This window comes from Balaenoptera physalus, assembly GCF_965194825.1.
Source record: "Balaenoptera physalus genome assembly, chromosome: 1".
Classification (NCBI taxonomy): domain Eukaryota; kingdom Metazoa; phylum Chordata; class Mammalia; order Artiodactyla; family Balaenopteridae; genus Balaenoptera; species Balaenoptera physalus.
Window position 1 is genome coordinate 10,800,396 of NC_138882.1, and position 17,760 is coordinate 10,818,155.

The 17,760-nt window shown below is 35.5% G+C and overlaps 1 protein-coding gene and 1 pseudogene across 2 annotated transcripts in view; both read right to left on the reverse strand.

Annotated features, from left to right (window-relative positions):
- RGS18 (regulator of G protein signaling 18) overlaps positions 1 to 9,091 on the reverse strand; it is a 46,262-nt gene extending 37,171 nt beyond the window's left edge. The window contains exon 1 of the mRNA XM_082428019.1: positions 448 to 9,091. Coding sequence (XP_082284145.1) covers positions 448 to 566 — 119 coding nt within the window. The 5' untranslated portion in view covers positions 567 to 9,091. The remainder of the gene's footprint in view (positions 1 to 447) is intronic.
- A 2,925-nt stretch (positions 9,092 to 12,016) lies between these two features.
- LOC309647265 (BCL2/adenovirus E1B 19 kDa protein-interacting protein 3 pseudogene) lies at positions 12,017 to 17,374 on the reverse strand (annotated as a pseudogene). Its single transcript has one exon. The product of its transcript is annotated as a BCL2/adenovirus E1B 19 kDa protein-interacting protein 3 pseudogene (transcript).
- Positions 17,375 to 17,760: the final 386 nt, after the last annotated feature.

A 17,760-nucleotide genomic window follows, 5' to 3' on the forward strand; every position in this document is an offset into this window, starting at 1 on the left:
GATATCTCTCCTTCTGACTGTCAAACCGATTTGGGATTGGTAATCACCTGGACACCCCTTCTCACCCACCTCCCTCACTCTAGACACACTCAGTGGTTTTCTTAAGAATTTCATTTAAATACTGTTTATGGAGGAATTAGGATAGCATATGCGAAATATACTTGGTTTTTTTCCCCTCAGTGACTTTAAAGTATTTGAGATTATATTTCAATAAATATTATTACTAGTTCTCCTGTGTGGTTAAAATTGTTGCACTTTAAAAAAAAAAATAAAAACACTTACAGATTTACCAGTTATTTACTCCTAATAAATAGATTTTTTTTTCAGTTGTAATATTACAGTCAATATATTTTCAACCAGATATTTTAAAAACAAGTGCTAACAAATATTCAATGTCAATCATGTTTTTAAAAGTATAAGGCTGACTTAAAAAATTATGATTTTTACCTGATTTTGGCTTCTTTGCTTGTTTCTTCTTTTCCCGAACCATATATTAACTTGAAAAAAGTTTTTTCTTTTGATTCACACATATTTAATTGAGAAAAGAAAACCAATGATGTTTCCATCTTCTCTCTCTAAAATGTAGAGATGTCTAATTTATTACATCTTTCACTTGTTAATGCTATTCCATGGTTATACATGATGGAGTAAAAAGTTATCTCAACCCGTCAGCAACACTTTAAAAAAAAAAAATCAAGAGCTTGTGTTTCTGCCTCTGCAAAAACATAGAACTGAGGAACTAAAGTACAATTCAGTCCGGAGTTGTTCAGGGAAATGATACTACAAATTTGCAAAATGACTCGTGGTCTCTGAGATAAAGACTAGTATTACCACAGCGCAACTTCTCTTTCTAGTTTGTGCAACCAGAATGATGCTAGACCCAAATGACACTGTCATTTCCCACAGGAACTTTTTAAAAAGGTCTTTAACGTGTGTAGTACGTGTTAAAATGTGTGTGGCAAAGTGCTACACCAATCATATTTTCCCTTGTTCTTAAAATTAAGTATTTTTACTTATTTAAATACATTGAATTAGGTAAATTACATTTAACTGACATAATGCTATGTAATGTTAATCATGTTTGCTTAACATATTGTATCAAAATAAGAAGGTAGATCATAGAGTTTCACAGTTGAAGGGGACAGTAAGAAGCATTTAATTCAATGATTTTTAAGCACAGGTCCATGGAATGACTTTAGACATTTATAAAATTTTTACCAGTCCATGATCAAAATGGGAAAAAAAGATCATATGTAATTTTTTCCTTAAACTGTATCTATTTTTAATATGAAGTACTTATTCTGAATTTGCCCTTTTGCCTTTTTTAATGTTAAAAATGTTTTTAATTAAATATTGTAAGTAGAGATGGCAGTTTATATGTTTGTTTATTTTATGTTCTTATTAAAAAAGAAACGGCAACTCAAAGTTGGTTTAGCTTCCACTTTCTTTTTTTTCATGAAACACAAATATCTAAGAAATGCTGATCTAGACCATAACTCACATTAAAAAAAAAAAAAAAAAGGCAGGGATGATAGATATTAAGTGATTTATTCTTACAAATTCCCAGAGGTCAGTAGAAAAGAAGATCTGGAATTATCAGAGCCTTTGATCACCAGTAGCATGTGCTTTAGTCTTTCCAAGTCTTTGATCTCCAGTAGTGAATGCTTTAATTCCTCTAAAATTGTATATATTAAAAAAAAAAAAAGTTAAGAAATCTAAAAGAAATTTTATTTTATTTTCAATCTTTTTAAATTATTGATTTTAAGAAAATAGTTATTCTTAAAGAGTCACAGGGATCCCTCTTAGGGATACCAGCTAGGAGCTCAAAATATTTGCAGAAATGAAATTAAAGAATATTTAGTATATATTTATATATATGCCCCTGATTCTATAAGTTTTACTTTGAACATATTTTTAAGTTCACCTTGGCTGAAAATTGAGTGTTAAAAATATTGTACTGGGCTTCCCTGGTGGCTCAGTGGTTGAGAATCTGCCTGCCAATGCAGGGAACACAGGTTCGAGCCCTGGTCTAGGAGGATCCCACATGCCGTGGAGCAACTAGGCCCGTGAGCCACAATTACTGAGCCTGCGCGTCTGGAGCCTGTGCTCCGCAACAAGAGAGGCCGCGATAGTGAGAGGCCCGCGCACCGCGATGAAGAGTGGCCCCCACTTGCCGCAACTAGAGAAAGCCCTCACACAGAAACGAAGACCCAACACAGCCATAAATAAATAAATAAATAAATAAATAAATAAATAAATAAATAAATAAAATTAAAAAAAAATATATTGTATAGGAGGGCATTTTCTGGCAAGTCTAGCTGGAAACAGATGTTGATAATGCAGATTTCGTTTCCACCACGATGTCCTTTAGTCTCTAGTATTTATTAGCACTCACTATATATATATATGAGGTTTAGTTTTGTAAAGGTGAATGAGGGCAAGGGCAGATGAGCAAGGACATCTTCTAGTCCCTAAGACTATATTTGAATTACTATATTCAGAGGAGTATGAGACAGGAATTTACTATTTTTCATAAGATTTGCTGAAATTGTGTGTAAGATGTGCTCTTCACAGGCTGATAGAACTATGGAAAGAGAGACTGTGAAAACATGGACACAAGTAAATTACATTAAAGAGCTGTCCAAAGGTCTGAAAGAGAATTGGGAGATGTGTGGGCTTACTCTGTGTGTGTGCAGACAGGTGGAAGCAGGAGAAGAAAAACAGGGTGAATGCTGCATGATGACTTGAGCTGATAATCATTCTTTGGGGCACAATTATCCTTTAGCTTGAAGAGTATTCTCATAGGATAGAATTCTAGGTTGACAGTCGCGTTGTTTTGTGGTTTTTTTCCAACGCTTTTAAGATGTTGCATTTTTGTCTTCTGGCGTCCATTATTCCTGATGAGAAAGTCAGTGGTAATTTGTATCATAGTTCTTATGCTCTAATGTGTCTTTTTCTGTCGCTACTTTTCAGATTTTTTTTTTGTCTCTGATTTTTAAAAATTTGATTATGATATGAAAGATATTCATTCTACTTGGGATTTGTTTAGTTTCTTGGATGTGTGGTTTTATAGTTTTCATCAAATTTGGAAACTTTTAGGTGTTGATTCTCCTATTTTTTTTTTTTTTTTTCTCTTTCTTCCATTTTCAGAAACTCCAATTACAGGTATGTTTGACCCCTTGACATTGTCCCCCTGGTCACTTAGGAACTATCCAATTTTTTCAGCCTCTTTTCTCTCTGTTCCTAAGATATTTTTCATTGCTATGTCTTGATAGAAATTTTCACTGATCTTTTCTTCCTCAGTGCCTAATCTGTTTTAGGTTTATTCTGTAATTTTTAAAATTTCAGCTCCAGAAATTCCATTTTTTTATAGTTTGCATTTTTTCTTTATTATGTTCTTTTTCTTTGAAGTACTTGAACGTATATAAAATACCTGTATTGAAGTCCTTTTTTGAAAATTCATCACTGTGGTTCTGGGTCTGCTTTTATACCAATTTTTCTCCGGCTAATAACACGTTTTCCTACTCTTTCAGATGTCTAATAATTGTTTATTGATGCTAAACATTTTGAATTTTGTGATGTTAAATATCAGGACTTTATTAGTCTTCATTTAATGATGATAGAGTTGGTCTTGGTCAGGCAGTTATCTGAGTATCAGGTTTGTCCATAAAGACTTTTATTTAAACTTTGTTATGGTGAGCCTAGAATAGCCTTAATTACTAAGATACAAAGATTCTTAAATTTCTAATAAATTCTCAGAGTGTTCATTAAAGCTTTGCTATTCTGGATATTAAGTATTTGAATGTCCCTTAGCCCTGTGTGAGCTCTGAAGATTAACTTATATCTTACGGTAGGTATCCTCTGTCAATACTTGTGGAGTTTTATCCTGCATGAGAGCTGCTTGGTGTTCAGCCAGACTCAAAGGTACCCTCGTACAAATTTCTTGAGCTCTTTTTAGTACTTTGTCTTGCCAATTTCAGCCCTCTTGCTCTCACTGAATGCAGATCACTATTTCCTCAACTTAAAATAGTACTTTTTGCTCTATTTAAGGAGTACCCCTGTAAACTTCTCAGTCTCTAAATGAGCCTTACATTTCTTCCCTGCACTGAAGTCTTCAAAGAAGGCAGTTGAAGTTGTATGGCTCACTTCATCTGTCTCTCTTCTGTTAAGGATCGCATGTCTATGTTGCCTGTTTTCAGTGTCTGAAAACAGTTGTATTATATATTTGTTATATGTGTTATATCGGTTAAACCATCATGATCATGGCCGTCTTTTACCACACACACACACACACACACACACATATATATCCTGTTACCTTAATGAATTCCATTACTGCTATTATTGCTCATGGAATTACTCATAGCTTTTCAATTAGTTTTCTTAAGTTTCTCAACAAACAGGTACTTTATAAATATTATTAGTTTCAACAGCCCATTTCCAACCATTGCACTCTCATTTATATTCTAGCCTAATATTATTGTTTTATAAGTTCAGTATAGAAAGTTGATAGTTGGAATCTTTGTCATCTTTTCCTTGGCATTAGGAGAAATTAAGACCTACTAAAATGAGGCTGAGTTTCAGACTTATCTTTTGTGAATGTGTACATTTATATGATTATGTTCCTTGTTCTCTTCTCTTCTTATGATAACTTTGCACGGAATTTGAATTTGATACATTTCTGTTGTTTATTTTCACATGAAATTAGTTTTCTTATACTTTTAGAATGAGCCAGGATTCAAGAAAGCTTTCCTAGCTTTAATTTCAATAATTACATTGGTGGTAGTATTAGTATTCTGAGAATAATTTTCAAAATGAATAATTAGTGGATATTCTTATTTATCATCTCCTGTGTCCTTGAGAAGCAGACTCTTAAGGTGGAATAAGGGACATGTAGATGCAATAAGGAAGCGTTTAATTTAAATCTCCTTAGTCTTGAAGTTTGATTGTATCAGGATAAATTTGGGAAGTTGTTACTGGGTTGGTTATTGTTTCTAGTCTTTTATGTTGGATGGAGCTAGGCTGTATATTTTTCCTACCTATAAATATTCCCTACTTCTTTCCACTATTAAGACCTAGATACAATGACTAATGCTTTAGTGATGAGACTCATATTGTGGTCTTGAAGTGTCACTTCTCACTAAAAGCGACCTAGGTTTAGTGGAGACATTGCTGAGGTCTGAGACAGGAAATGCACGAGCTGAGCCTGGCAAATCTTGCCATATCCGTTAGAAGGGAAGTTATCAAAGACTAATGGAGTCAATTCAAATTATTCAAGGGCCAACTTACTAGTCTTCCACTAACCACAACAGGACGATCAGACTTTCAGTACTTTTAATAACGAGAGTGGATTGAATACATCAAACTTATTTTCATCTATGGGTGCATAGCAATATTTAAAAAGAATTGCCTACCTGCAGAGGATTATAGAAATTAATCCATTAAAATGAAAACTGGTTAATAAAGGGAACAATTAAGCAGTTATCCTACATTTCTTATTAACTCTACCATTGGTAACCAAAGAGTGAATGAGAGAAACTATTGCTTTAATAGATATATTCTGACAAACAAAAGTGAAATAATATCATTAAAATCTCAGCTTTTTGAACCAACAACAAATGATTAGATACAGGTGTTAAACTTCAACGGTGGCTAAGATCACAAAAAGAGACAAGCAGACATTATGTACTTCCTATAGCCGGACCATATTCTACTTACAGTTTTCCAAAGAGATCAAATCTGATATCCAGTCTCTGGACCCAACTGCCAATCTGCAGGAATGACAGAGGACAGAGGAACATGTTTAACTGCACCATGAAGGTGCCAGCAGTGAGATCCCAACTTTGGGGGGAACTACAGCCCAGTTCTTCAGCTGATAAATTGTAGGGGAATGAAGGAGATTGAAGTAAGAGGGGATAGAACTGTCTCTTTCATTCAACTGTGCATTGAATGAAAAATATAACTCTATAACGCCAAATAAGTCTTTTCAAGTAAAGGGCTAATTGCCTAATTAGTTCTACCTGAAAGTCTGAGCATTTGATGTTATCTAGGAAACACCCATGTTCTATGACCAATCAAGTAGTCAAAATCAGTACTATTTTACCAGCCATTTTGAGAGTAAACTGTATAACCAGCATGAGGTAAGGGAACGCTAAAAGAACTTACATTCCAGAAAACACATTGAGTCTCCTTTCCATAATTCTTCCCAAACTGCTTTCAATCAGAGCAATTTGGTTATTTTTCTTTCTTTTTTTCCTTTTTTTTTTCATCTTTATTGGAGTATAATTGCTTTACAATGGTGTGTTAGTTTCTAATTTGGTTATTTTTCAACACAGCAGCACAGTGTGAATACTGGCTCACACTAGTTCTTCCAAAATTCTATCTGATTATGTTAATTTGAAAATCAAAATATTACTACTGCTCCTTGTAACAGTAAAACAAAATTAAACGGAAAACAAATTCATTGACTACCTCTAATGCAAAAGGGGGAAAAGATACTAACATTCCTAACATTTCCACAGTGAAAATATTACATTTGGTTTACTGAGGAAACTGACAGGCAGAGAAGCAGCAAAGCACACAAAATCTTCCACACTTGCCTTATTCCACGTAAAAGCATGCCTGCCATGGGCATAGCTGCACTGGACATTTCACAGAAGGGCGCCAAGGGTAAAGCTTCCCCTCAGGCACACAAAATATTTATAAGGAAAGGAGGACAGATAGCATCTGTGTATCAATGGGAGAGTCTTAGTTAAGGAAATGCCTGAGTTTACTACTTTTCCACTGATCTAACTCACAACTGCTATACTAAATTATTCCTAAGCTACAGAAGAAGAAGAGAAAACAACCCCCAGGGCCACTCAGAATTGTCTCTGCTTATTCCCTAGTGCCATACGAAATAAAAGGCTTCACTCAGCTTCAGGATATGGCCCCTGTCCACCTTTTCAGCCTCTTTTCTCACCCCATCCCTTCTGTCTAGTTCACCCTTTGGAGTTATCTTCCCTTCTCATTGTCTTTGAGGTATTTGACAGTTCTATAAATTGTTGAACACTGATAGTAATGCCCATGCTTCTGGTTCACATAAACACAGATTAGCCCAGTGGAGATGCATTTGATTACTGCCCTATGGATATTGATGAATTTTGTATCTATTTGTAAAGTCATTTTAGCATTCCTGATGACCAATATGTGTGTGCGTCTTGAATTCTTTTGTGAACCACCTATAACATCTTACTAATTCCTTCATTAACTAGTGAGTAAAATAAAATCTTAGATACATATTTATTTTACATTTGTATGAGTCATGATTTTACCTGTTAAAAAAGATGTTTTGGTAAAATAATCAGCCCCTTCTTTCTGGATGGCTCCATCCTCTTGTCAATTTGAAAACAGTGATTAACCTTTAAATATTAAGCTTAAACGTTGCATTATCTCTCCTTCAAAAACACTTATAACTTAACTAGGCAAAACTGCACCCCATCCATTGGATTTTACTCTATCTAATATGTAATTTCATAATAAGAATTGCAAGCTTCTGTTGCTCATTTTGTCACCTTTTTTTTTTCTACTTGATTCTAGCCTTTGATTACAGGAAAAGTTTCCTATTCATTTTTGTAAATGGAGCACACAGCATTCTGCCAGCAACACATGAAGATTTTATTACATATTATAATAAAGGGTGAAAACTACACAAAACAAATGTATACTGTAAAGAATTATTAAAATGCTAACACCCTTGGAACTACTACTCAGGTCAAAAAATAGTACTTTGCCTGTCACCTAGAAGCCCCATCCATGTGTCCCACCACAATTACAAATTCTCTGTCTCCCCATGAGTAACTATTATCCTGAAGTTCATAATGATCACTTCATTTTTAGTTTTATAACCCAGATATGTATGCTTTTATATTTATCCTTTCCCTTTTTAAACTTAATATGACTTTTAAGTCTCTTTTAATAAGTCCCTCATCAATCGTCTTCTTTCCTTACAATTCATCTATTGAAAAATTGGGCTGTAGTTTTTCTCATCATCTGGACCTTGCTGACTGCACATTCATGGTGCAGTCCAACAAGTTCCTCTGCTTCTGAATGATACTTGCGGGTAATATTATAGCAAGTCTGATGAATACTTCAGGAATTAAAGGCATGACTCTCTATGGTCAAACCTACATACATTGTAATTGTATGATAAATTACCTCCTGCCATAACCAAGGACTTGCCAAAATGAGAATTTAGAGCTTTATATGCTGACCGAAACTATCTTTATATCCCTCTCATATTGCAATATATTTTAATTTTTATGTCATTGTCAAATATAAAGCTTCATTCAAATATCCAAAGGGATTAAAAAATTTGCCTTTATAAATTCATAGACTCAAAGCTGTGGATGAATTTCAACCCATAGTTGAGAGAATCAAGAATGAGAAAAATTACATGACTTGTTCACTGTCAGCATATTACTGGCAGAGCTGAAACTGGAATCTGGTTTTTATAACTACCAGGCCTTCCCCAAGCTCATCTGTGACTGGCTAAAAGCTTTGAGCTGGGAAAATGCTCTGCTTATGTTCTATGTATAGCATCCCTCTCTTTAGTTATGACTTGACTCCTACAAGGTTCCTTTTCCTCTCCCACAGAGGCGTTAATCTGTAAGTGGATAAAAGCTCCCATTAGCCTGCCTCTCTTCCAGGCTTTAGTCCCAGGACAATTCTCCCACTTTCTCTAGTATTATGCAGTTCAATGGTGTCCTTCCCCACCTGCAGTCCTGTAAAGGCCTCTTTTCTAATGCCTAATTGCTATTTTTGCTAGGACTCAAATAATATATTAAGTTTTTAAATTTGATCAGAAATTTATTTTTAATAAGTTTTTTATTTTGGAAGGATTATAGATTTATAGAAATGTAACAAAGATAATACAGGAGTTGTCACATACTCTTTCCCTAGTTGTCGCCATTGCTAACATCTTACATAATCCTGGTGCATTTGTCAAAACTAAGAAATCAGCATTAGTCCATCACTATGAACTAAACTAGACTTTATTTGGATTTCTATTCTTTCTACTAATGCCATTTTTCTGTCCCAGGACCCAGTCGTGAATTCTACATGGCATTTCCTAATTGTATCTCATTTGTTGCCTCTGTCCATGACAGTGTCTTGGTCTTTCCCTGTTTTTCATGACCTTGGCAGTTTTGAGGAGAACTGATCAGGTATTTTGTAAAATATGTCTCAGTTTGGGTTTGTCTGATGTTTTTATCATGACTTGACTGAGGTTATGGATTTGGGAGAAGGTACCAAAGAAGTGCATCACATCACATCAGTGGGAACGCGCTATCAGCATGAGTTACCATTGGTGGTGCTGACTTGATCTGCTGGCTAAGGTAGAGTTTGCCAGCTTTCTCCACTGAAAAGTTCTTTGTCTAACATTTTCATGTGCTATTCTTGGGAAGCAACTCACTAAGTTCAGCCCACAATTAAGGAGGAGGAGGAAGTATCTATATAAATTATTTTTAATTCTTTTGTAAGGAAGATTTATCTCTTTCCTTCTATTTATCCAGTAATTTATCAGTATGAACTTGGGTATATTTATATTTTGAGTTACAATCTAGTACCATAGTATTTATTTTGCTTTTCAGTTGTTCCAGCTTTTGTCATTCAAATTAGTTCCTCATTGCAGGCTTTTTAAGAGATAAAATGCAGTTAATTTCTCAAATATCACTATAAGAAGCAAAAAAATTGTTAGGTATCAACAAAAAGAAATTTTTAAATTACTGTGATGGATTTTGTCCCCCCCAAAAAAAATTTTTAAAAACTTTGGAAAATATCATACAATTTTCACTGTAGTTTGAAGGTAGATAGAATATCATAATAAGTCCCCATACCTTTAACATTCAGTTTTAAAATTAACACTGTCTTACCACACTTTCTTTATCCTTTTTGTCCTTATTTTTGAAATTTGATTAAACATTTTAAATCAAATCCCTGACATTAATATTTCCCTTTTAAATATTTCAGCATGTCTTTATAAAGAATAATTTCTAGATAACCACAATGCCATTATCATACCTAAAATATACCTTGATATCTTTACTAAACCCAGTCCATATTCAAATTTCTTTTGTTGCTCAAAAATGTCTTCGTATAGTTTGTTCTAATCAGCATCCAAAAATATGTCCACACGTTGCAATTGTTAGTTATGCCTCTTAAACCACTTATAGTATAAAACAATATTATGTTCTGCACCCCCCCCCCAATTTTTCATGTTATTTACCAGTTGAAATAAATGGGTCACATATGGATTTGTGTCTACTGGCTGTATCCTAAGATAGTTCAGTGGGTTCAGGTGGTAACAAAATGACTCCTGCATTGTATCATTGTGTTTTTTCCCCAGTGATGAGCTTGGGATACATTGATACCATGTAAATATTCAGTTCCTTATCCATTATTCACCAAATGTCTGTAGTATATATTCATTATCATTGCCCAAACCTGTCATTTAAGCAGCAGTGCAAAATGATATTTTCTAATTCTATAATTCCTTCTACTCAATTTCCATGGAATTTTTCTGTAAAGAATAACATTTCCTTATTGATCAGGACTTTTTGGTTATTCCAAAATACAAGTCATTTGAAGTCACCTGACCAATACTTAATTTTTCCTCTATTATTACTCTAAGTTGTTTTATAGTAATGAGTTGTTCCCCTAGCACCTATGATATTTTGTGTATACTTATTTGTTCTCTTTTTTTGAGTATCATTATAAATTCATGGGTTTTTATATATTCAGTATGTTAGTTATCAATTCCAGTTATTTTTCTACTTGTTGCCCAAACTGTCTTATCTTTGTCCTGTGGGATCAACTTCCAAGTGATTCCTGTGTCATTTAGGGCCAACCCATTAGTTCTTTTATTGCTTCCTGGCTTTCTGGTACATGTTCTTCTGTACATTTCCTATCTCAGTTCTAGAATCAGTCATATCACCAAGGAGCCTTAACTCATTTTATTTATAAATGGTATTTAGAATCCAAAATGAGGGTACTATAGTGCTCTTTGCTACAGGGTTGTTGTTGCTTTTAGAGTAAAATATATACTTTGAAAATAAATAAAAATAAGTTCATACTTCTTTAATTTTATATCTTTTTTTTTACACTGAAAAAAGTATAAAATACTATTTGCTATATCCAACAAGGTACATAAAATAATTTCTAAATAGCAGTAACAATATTACCTCTAAAATAAAGCTGCTGAATAACATCTACATTTTTTTCTTGCTGTTTTTTCTGTCCTTACAATATATTTCACCAAGGAGTTATATTCAAAATATGGGGTTCTTGGGGCTTCCTTGGTGGTGCAGTGGATAAAAATCCGCCTGCCAATGCAGGGGACACGGGTTCGTTCCCTGGTCTGGGAATATCTCACACACCTCAGCAACTAGGCCCGTGTGCCACAACTACTGAGCCCACATGTCACAATTAATGAAGCCCACACGCCTAGAGCCCGTGATCCGTAACAAGAGAAGCCACCGCAATGAGAAGCCCGTGCGCCGCAACAAAGAGTAGTCCCCGCTCTCCGCAGCTAGAGCAAGCCCGTGCACAGCAACGAAGACCCAACGCAGCCAAAAATAAATAAATAAATAAATAAATAAATTTTAAAATGGGGTTCTTAATTTGTTTCTCCTGTATGTGATACTAAGTTAGTATGATTCAAAATTATATATCGAGTTGTATATCAGAGAAATGTTGCCTCTGTCCCTGTCATCCTTCCCTTTCCTTTCCGTCTATACAGACAAGTGTATGTATATATATATATATATTATATATATATGTATATATATTATATATATGTATATATTATATATATTATATATTTGTATATATATTATATATGTATATATATTATATATGTATATATAATATATATACATATGTATTATGTATATATGTATTATGTATATATTATATATAATTATATATATAATATATATAATATATATATTATATTTTATATATATATATATATATATATATATATATATATATTCCCCCCCCCTTTGGTTTATTTTTCTGGTGTTCTTTTGTAAATATACACATGTATGTATATAAATGTCCCCCATCTTACAATACAAAATAAAACATTCTATCTGTGTGCCCCACTTTACAATTCAAAATGTTCTATACAAAAAAATATTCTATAGACATAACTCGTCAACTTGCTACATTAACTTAACAAATATGTACAGAAGATCACTCCATCTCAGAAAATAATTTCCCTCATTTCTTTTTCGATTATATTGTGTGAGTATCTCATAGTCAATGATCATTTGGGTGGTTTCAATCACTTGCCAACTTAAATAAGGCTGTAGTCAATAGCCCTGTGCTTATGACATTTCATTTTTGTACCAGTGCATTTTCGGGATAGACATGGTATTTTGTGTTCCTGAACCCAGTTCCAACATGAGCCTGTGTGGTGGGGGGAGGGTCTCCCACACTAACAAACAATTCCTGGGACACCAGCTGGTTGTTCTACTATTCAGTTCAATTTGACACTATTCCACAAGTCGAGGGCTTAATCCTACAAGACCCGCCCCCCTCCCTTCAGATGCCAGTCACATGCCCAGGTGCTTCTGATGGACGGGCTATAGATTGGAGGTTCCAACAACCCCCTCCTTGGACTTCAGACAACTGTACTTCTGATCCACTAGTTATAAATCACAGGTTTTCATGACATTCTCCTCCGGTTCGATTTAGTTGCTAGAGCAGCTCACAAAACTCAGAGAAACATTTCACTTACTAGATTACTAGTTTATTATAAAAGGATATAACTCAGGATGGGGCAGATGGGAAGAGATGCATAAGGCAAGGTATGGGGTTAGGGCTCAGAGCTTCCATGCCCTCTCCAGGTGTGTCACTCTCCCCAAATCTCCACATGTTCTCTTGACACCCCCTCCTTCTGGGCTTTTATGAAGGCTTCATTACACAGACATGGATGATTAAATCTTGACCACTGGCGATTGATTCAACCTCTAGCTCCTCTCCTCTCCTGGGCTGTCCTGGTGGGACTGAAATGTCTAATCATCTAATCACTTGGTTGGCTTCTCTGGCAATCAGCTCCATCCTTAAGTGATGTCCCAAAGTCATCTCATTTACATAAAAAAGACACCTTTATATCTCTCCTCACTTAGGAAATTCCAAGGGTTTGGGGAGCTGTGAGTCTGGAACCCTGGACAAAGACCCACTAATATATGAGAAATGGTCATTGGGATAACCAAATATATATTTCTTATAAATCACAATACTGCACATGGCTTTGCTGAATTTAATGGTAAACACTGTGTTGAAAGTGTCCCTCTCTTAAGGCTATACTATTTTATATTCTCACCAAAAATGAAGGTGAGTGCCTGTTACCTCACAACCTTAGCAACAAATTGCATTTTCAAGCCTTTGGATTTTTACTGAGAGATAAATATAAAGTGGTCATTCATTATTTTTAAAAAATTTTTGTTTTGTTTTAGTGTGTGTAGCTTAATTTTTTAATTAACTCTTTATTTTGAAATAATTATAGACACAGAAAAGTTGCAACATAATAAAGTCAGTTTATATATACCCTTCACCTTGCTATACCTAAGGTTAATATCATACGTAACAAATAATGATGGTAAAATTACAAATACAAGGAAATTAACATTGGTATAATATTATATTTTAAACAACTTCACTGAGATATCTTTGACATACAAAAAAAAGTATATATTTAAGGGGTACAATTTGATGTTTTGATATATGTATACGTTGTGAGATAATCACCACAATCATAAAAGACTTATCCACCCCTCTACATAGTTACTGTGGTGTGTGTGTGTGTGTGTGTGTGTGTGTGTGTGTGTATGTGTGTAGAAGATTTTAGATCTAGCCTCTTAGCAAATTTAAAGTGGATAATATAGTATTGTTAACTATGGTCACCATGCTGTACAATAGATCTCCAGAACTCATACATCTTGCATAACTGAAACTTTGTATCCTTTGGAGGTACAATATAATTAACTAAATTATAGACTTCATTCAAATTTCATCAGTATTTCTATAAATGCCCCTAAATTCTTGTTTAATTTTCCCTTGTCTTATGTCTGAATCTGAACATAGTTTTGTATCTTTAAATCCCAGTTGCATTTGTTTCTCTTTTTCATAACTTCTGCCCATTTTCACTTCGGGTTTGGTCTTTCTATTTTGATTTTTAGGAGCTCTTTAAATGTTAGGGATGCTAGCTCTTTCTATATGTTCTGTATTTTATTTTTACCACAGTTTGCCTTCTGGCTTTTGCCTATTGTTTTCTAGTTTATGTTTTAATGAAATTGTTTTATTTTAATATAGTCAAATTATCAAATGTTTTAGTTTTCACTGTTAGTTTTTGAGTCATATTTAGGAAGAATTCTATCCTCTCTCAGGTTTTAATGAAATTTACTCATGGTTCCTGTTAACACTGACATAGTTTCATTTTTAATATTTAAATCTTTGGGGCATTTGGAATTTATCATCTTGTAAGTAGCAAGGTGAGAGTGTACATTTATCTTTTTTGTAATGGTTATACGTCTGTCCCAACATAACTGCTTTAAAAATGCCATCTTTTCCCCACTGATTTGAGATGCTAATCGTCTAGTATATTAAATTTCTCTAAGATTTAAGTCTATTTCTAAACTTTGGATTTTGTCCTAATTGGCCTATTGAAAAGTGCAGCAATCATATTTTTTTAAATTGTGCATTTCATTTTATTATATTTTTACAGTATGTTAAATATTTTATAGACTTAGTCTTCTTCCCTTTTTTACATGGTTTTCTTGGCTCCTCTTGTTTATTCTTTTTTTCTGTGTTATTGTTTAAATTAATTTGTCTGGTACTGTGTTGGGGGGCATGGGGCATTGTTCGTATATTTAGGGGATATTATTAATATTGTGTCTAATTTTTAAATTAAAAGTTAAAGTCTCTATATATATTTAAGTTTTACCCTAGATGTGTTTTACATATTTTTGTTACTTTATGTTACATTTTCAATGGGTGGAAATAAGGATCTAGGATATTTTTCTTGCAGATCATCCCTAAATAGGAATGTTAGAAATTGTATCACAGTGGTAATGCATGTATTCAATATTATACATCAAAAATGAATTGTGGCTTCTAGTTTCAGACCAAACATGTAAAGAGCTTGGAAGTCATAACTCCCATCTTTACGATAAGAAAAAACTCGACAATGACATCTTGGACCCATCGGAGAACTAGGTTACAGGGTAATCCAGCAACCCAACATCTAGAGAGATAAGTGCACCCAGAGAGATACAGCAATAGAAGTTGTTGGAACCATAAACTGGTAGTAACACTTAAGTGGTAATTTTGGTGAATTCTTAGAGGTTGAATGGAGACTAGTGTGAGGGTGAAAAACTGCTGGGAACCACAACCTTAGAGAGACCCCACGTTTTTATGGGCTTTCCTTCCAGGAACCCCATCACGCGTCTATGGTGAAAGTCCAAGAAAGATCCCCTCTTGCCTCTGGCAGGGGGAAGGGAAGAGTAACCATTTAGAAACATGCTCAGAGCTTTCTCCATATCAGAGGTCTACTTTCCGGTAGAAAGGACTTCTCCCAATTCTTAAACTTTATCCAGATGAAGGGAGAGAACTCACTTCAGCCTTCCTATCTCACTTAAGGGGTGGAAAAACAGGCATCTAGAATCAGGGCTTCAAAGAAATCGATTTGGGAATGCTGCAGCCAGAGAAAGGCATAGGAGGCTGAAGGTAAAAAGGCTGGATTAACACTTGTGAAGGTCATAACTCCGAGACACAGGCACATCAAATGATTGAGATTTAATCAGAAGATCATAGAATGTTCTTCTTCCCCCCCACCTTACCACCACATCGACAGAGCTCAGGTATAATAAAAGTGGATTATAGCTGAAAGAACTAAAATACAGACTCTATGAGCAGGGATACTTAGTGAAGCCCAAAGCCAAGTGAGGACATCAAAACAAGGACACTGGAAAAACTTCATTTAGAATATCCCATTGTCTCCTTGTGTGAGAAGTTGCATGTGACTTTCTCCTCTACAGAATAAAAGCTCTTGGTGGGTAGAGACCACATTGTATCATCCTGGCATGGTCTACTTTGGTAATGAATAGGTTGTCAGCAAGGTTTTTCAAGTGAAGACATGGGTAAACAAAACAAGCATGTTTTCGTATTATGATAATTTATAAGGGAATGACAAGAAATCCAGGGGCTTAAAATCTTTATTTTAATATATTTATTATTTCATTGAAAATACCCGCTTACAAAAGTTGCTATTTCTCCCACTTCACATGGTTTTGATTTACTATACATGACTGGCTAAATCAGGGAGGCCAGTAATGATTAAGCATATATTATAGTTGTAGGCACCTCTGTTGGAAATTTCCACATAATTTTGTTTTTAATTTCATGAACATTTCACACAGAGTCCTGGAGTGTTTTAGTATTTTTATAATGAAATTCCCTCTCAACTCCACGTGCTCCATATTCATTCACACCACTCTTTTTTTTAAAGTGTCTTATTTTTATTTTACTGAATTTGGAATGCGGCATTTACAGAAGAAATGACACAAGTGGTGCAGCCACCCAAGGACCAAGATGGTAGTAAGCTGCGTCGCAAACCCCAGTGTAAATTCCCACTAAATGAAAAAGCCGGATTCCAATTCTTCATCAAAAGGTGCTGGTGGATATTTTCAGAAACCTTCAGATATAGATCCCCAACCCCATGGCTAGCAGATGAGAGGGGAGACGAGACAAAAGAAAAACTTTAGAAACTCTGCAGAGAAGATGCCCCCTTTCTCCCTAACACTCGTGTTCCTCAAGCTGAGCGCGGTCGTGTGCTACAGGCGTTTGAAGAGGAACTGGGGGTGGGGGTGGGGAGTGATGTTTTCTGGCCGACTTGACCAGTCCCATATCCAGTCTGAGTTTTCCTTCAAGATGCTGTCTTCGTCTTTCTTTGTCTCCATGTAATCTTCCTCCGACTGAGAGCTGTTTATCTCATCGATATTAGTGTGTCTGCTTTGGAAGCTCCGTTGGTATCTTGCGAGGTCTATGAGCGAGGTGGGCAGTCACAGAGAGAAGTCTTGGGGCTACTCCGTCCAGACTCATGCTGCACACCCAGCAGTATTTCTTCCACGTTGCCATTATAAACAGAAACAGAGTCTGGAACAACGCTGGCGTTCCCATTATTGCCAAAGTGTAATTCCACCCAAGAGCCATGCAACCTCTCCTCCCGCAGTGCGGGCGGCTTACGAGCAAATACTGCGCTTGGGCGAGGGTGCTGCGGAAGGCGAGTCAGCGTCGGGGTTGACGTGGGGTCGCAGGCGGGGTCGACGTGGGGTCAACGTCGGCAGCGGGGTCGACGTGGGGTCAGCAGGCGCTCTGAGGCGGGAGCGGGAGCTGGGGCGTCAGCGTCGGGCCCAGCGGCTGGAGGCTAGACTTACCGCGCACACCGCTCTGTTTTGAAAGGTAATAGCAGCCACTATTTGGGTAATGTGTTTGCATTTCTTTTGTGGTCTTGACTGGCCAAACTGATGTTTAGCAGTGATTACCTCTGACTCCGCGTTTACTTCTTTTTTTTTTTTTTTTTTTTAAGGAATTCCTTTATTTTTATTTACTTATTTTTGGCTGTGTTGGGTCTTCGTTTCTGTGCGAGGGCTTTCTCCAGTTGCGGCAAGCGGGGGCCACTCTTCATCGCGGTGCGCGGGCCTCTCACTATCGCGG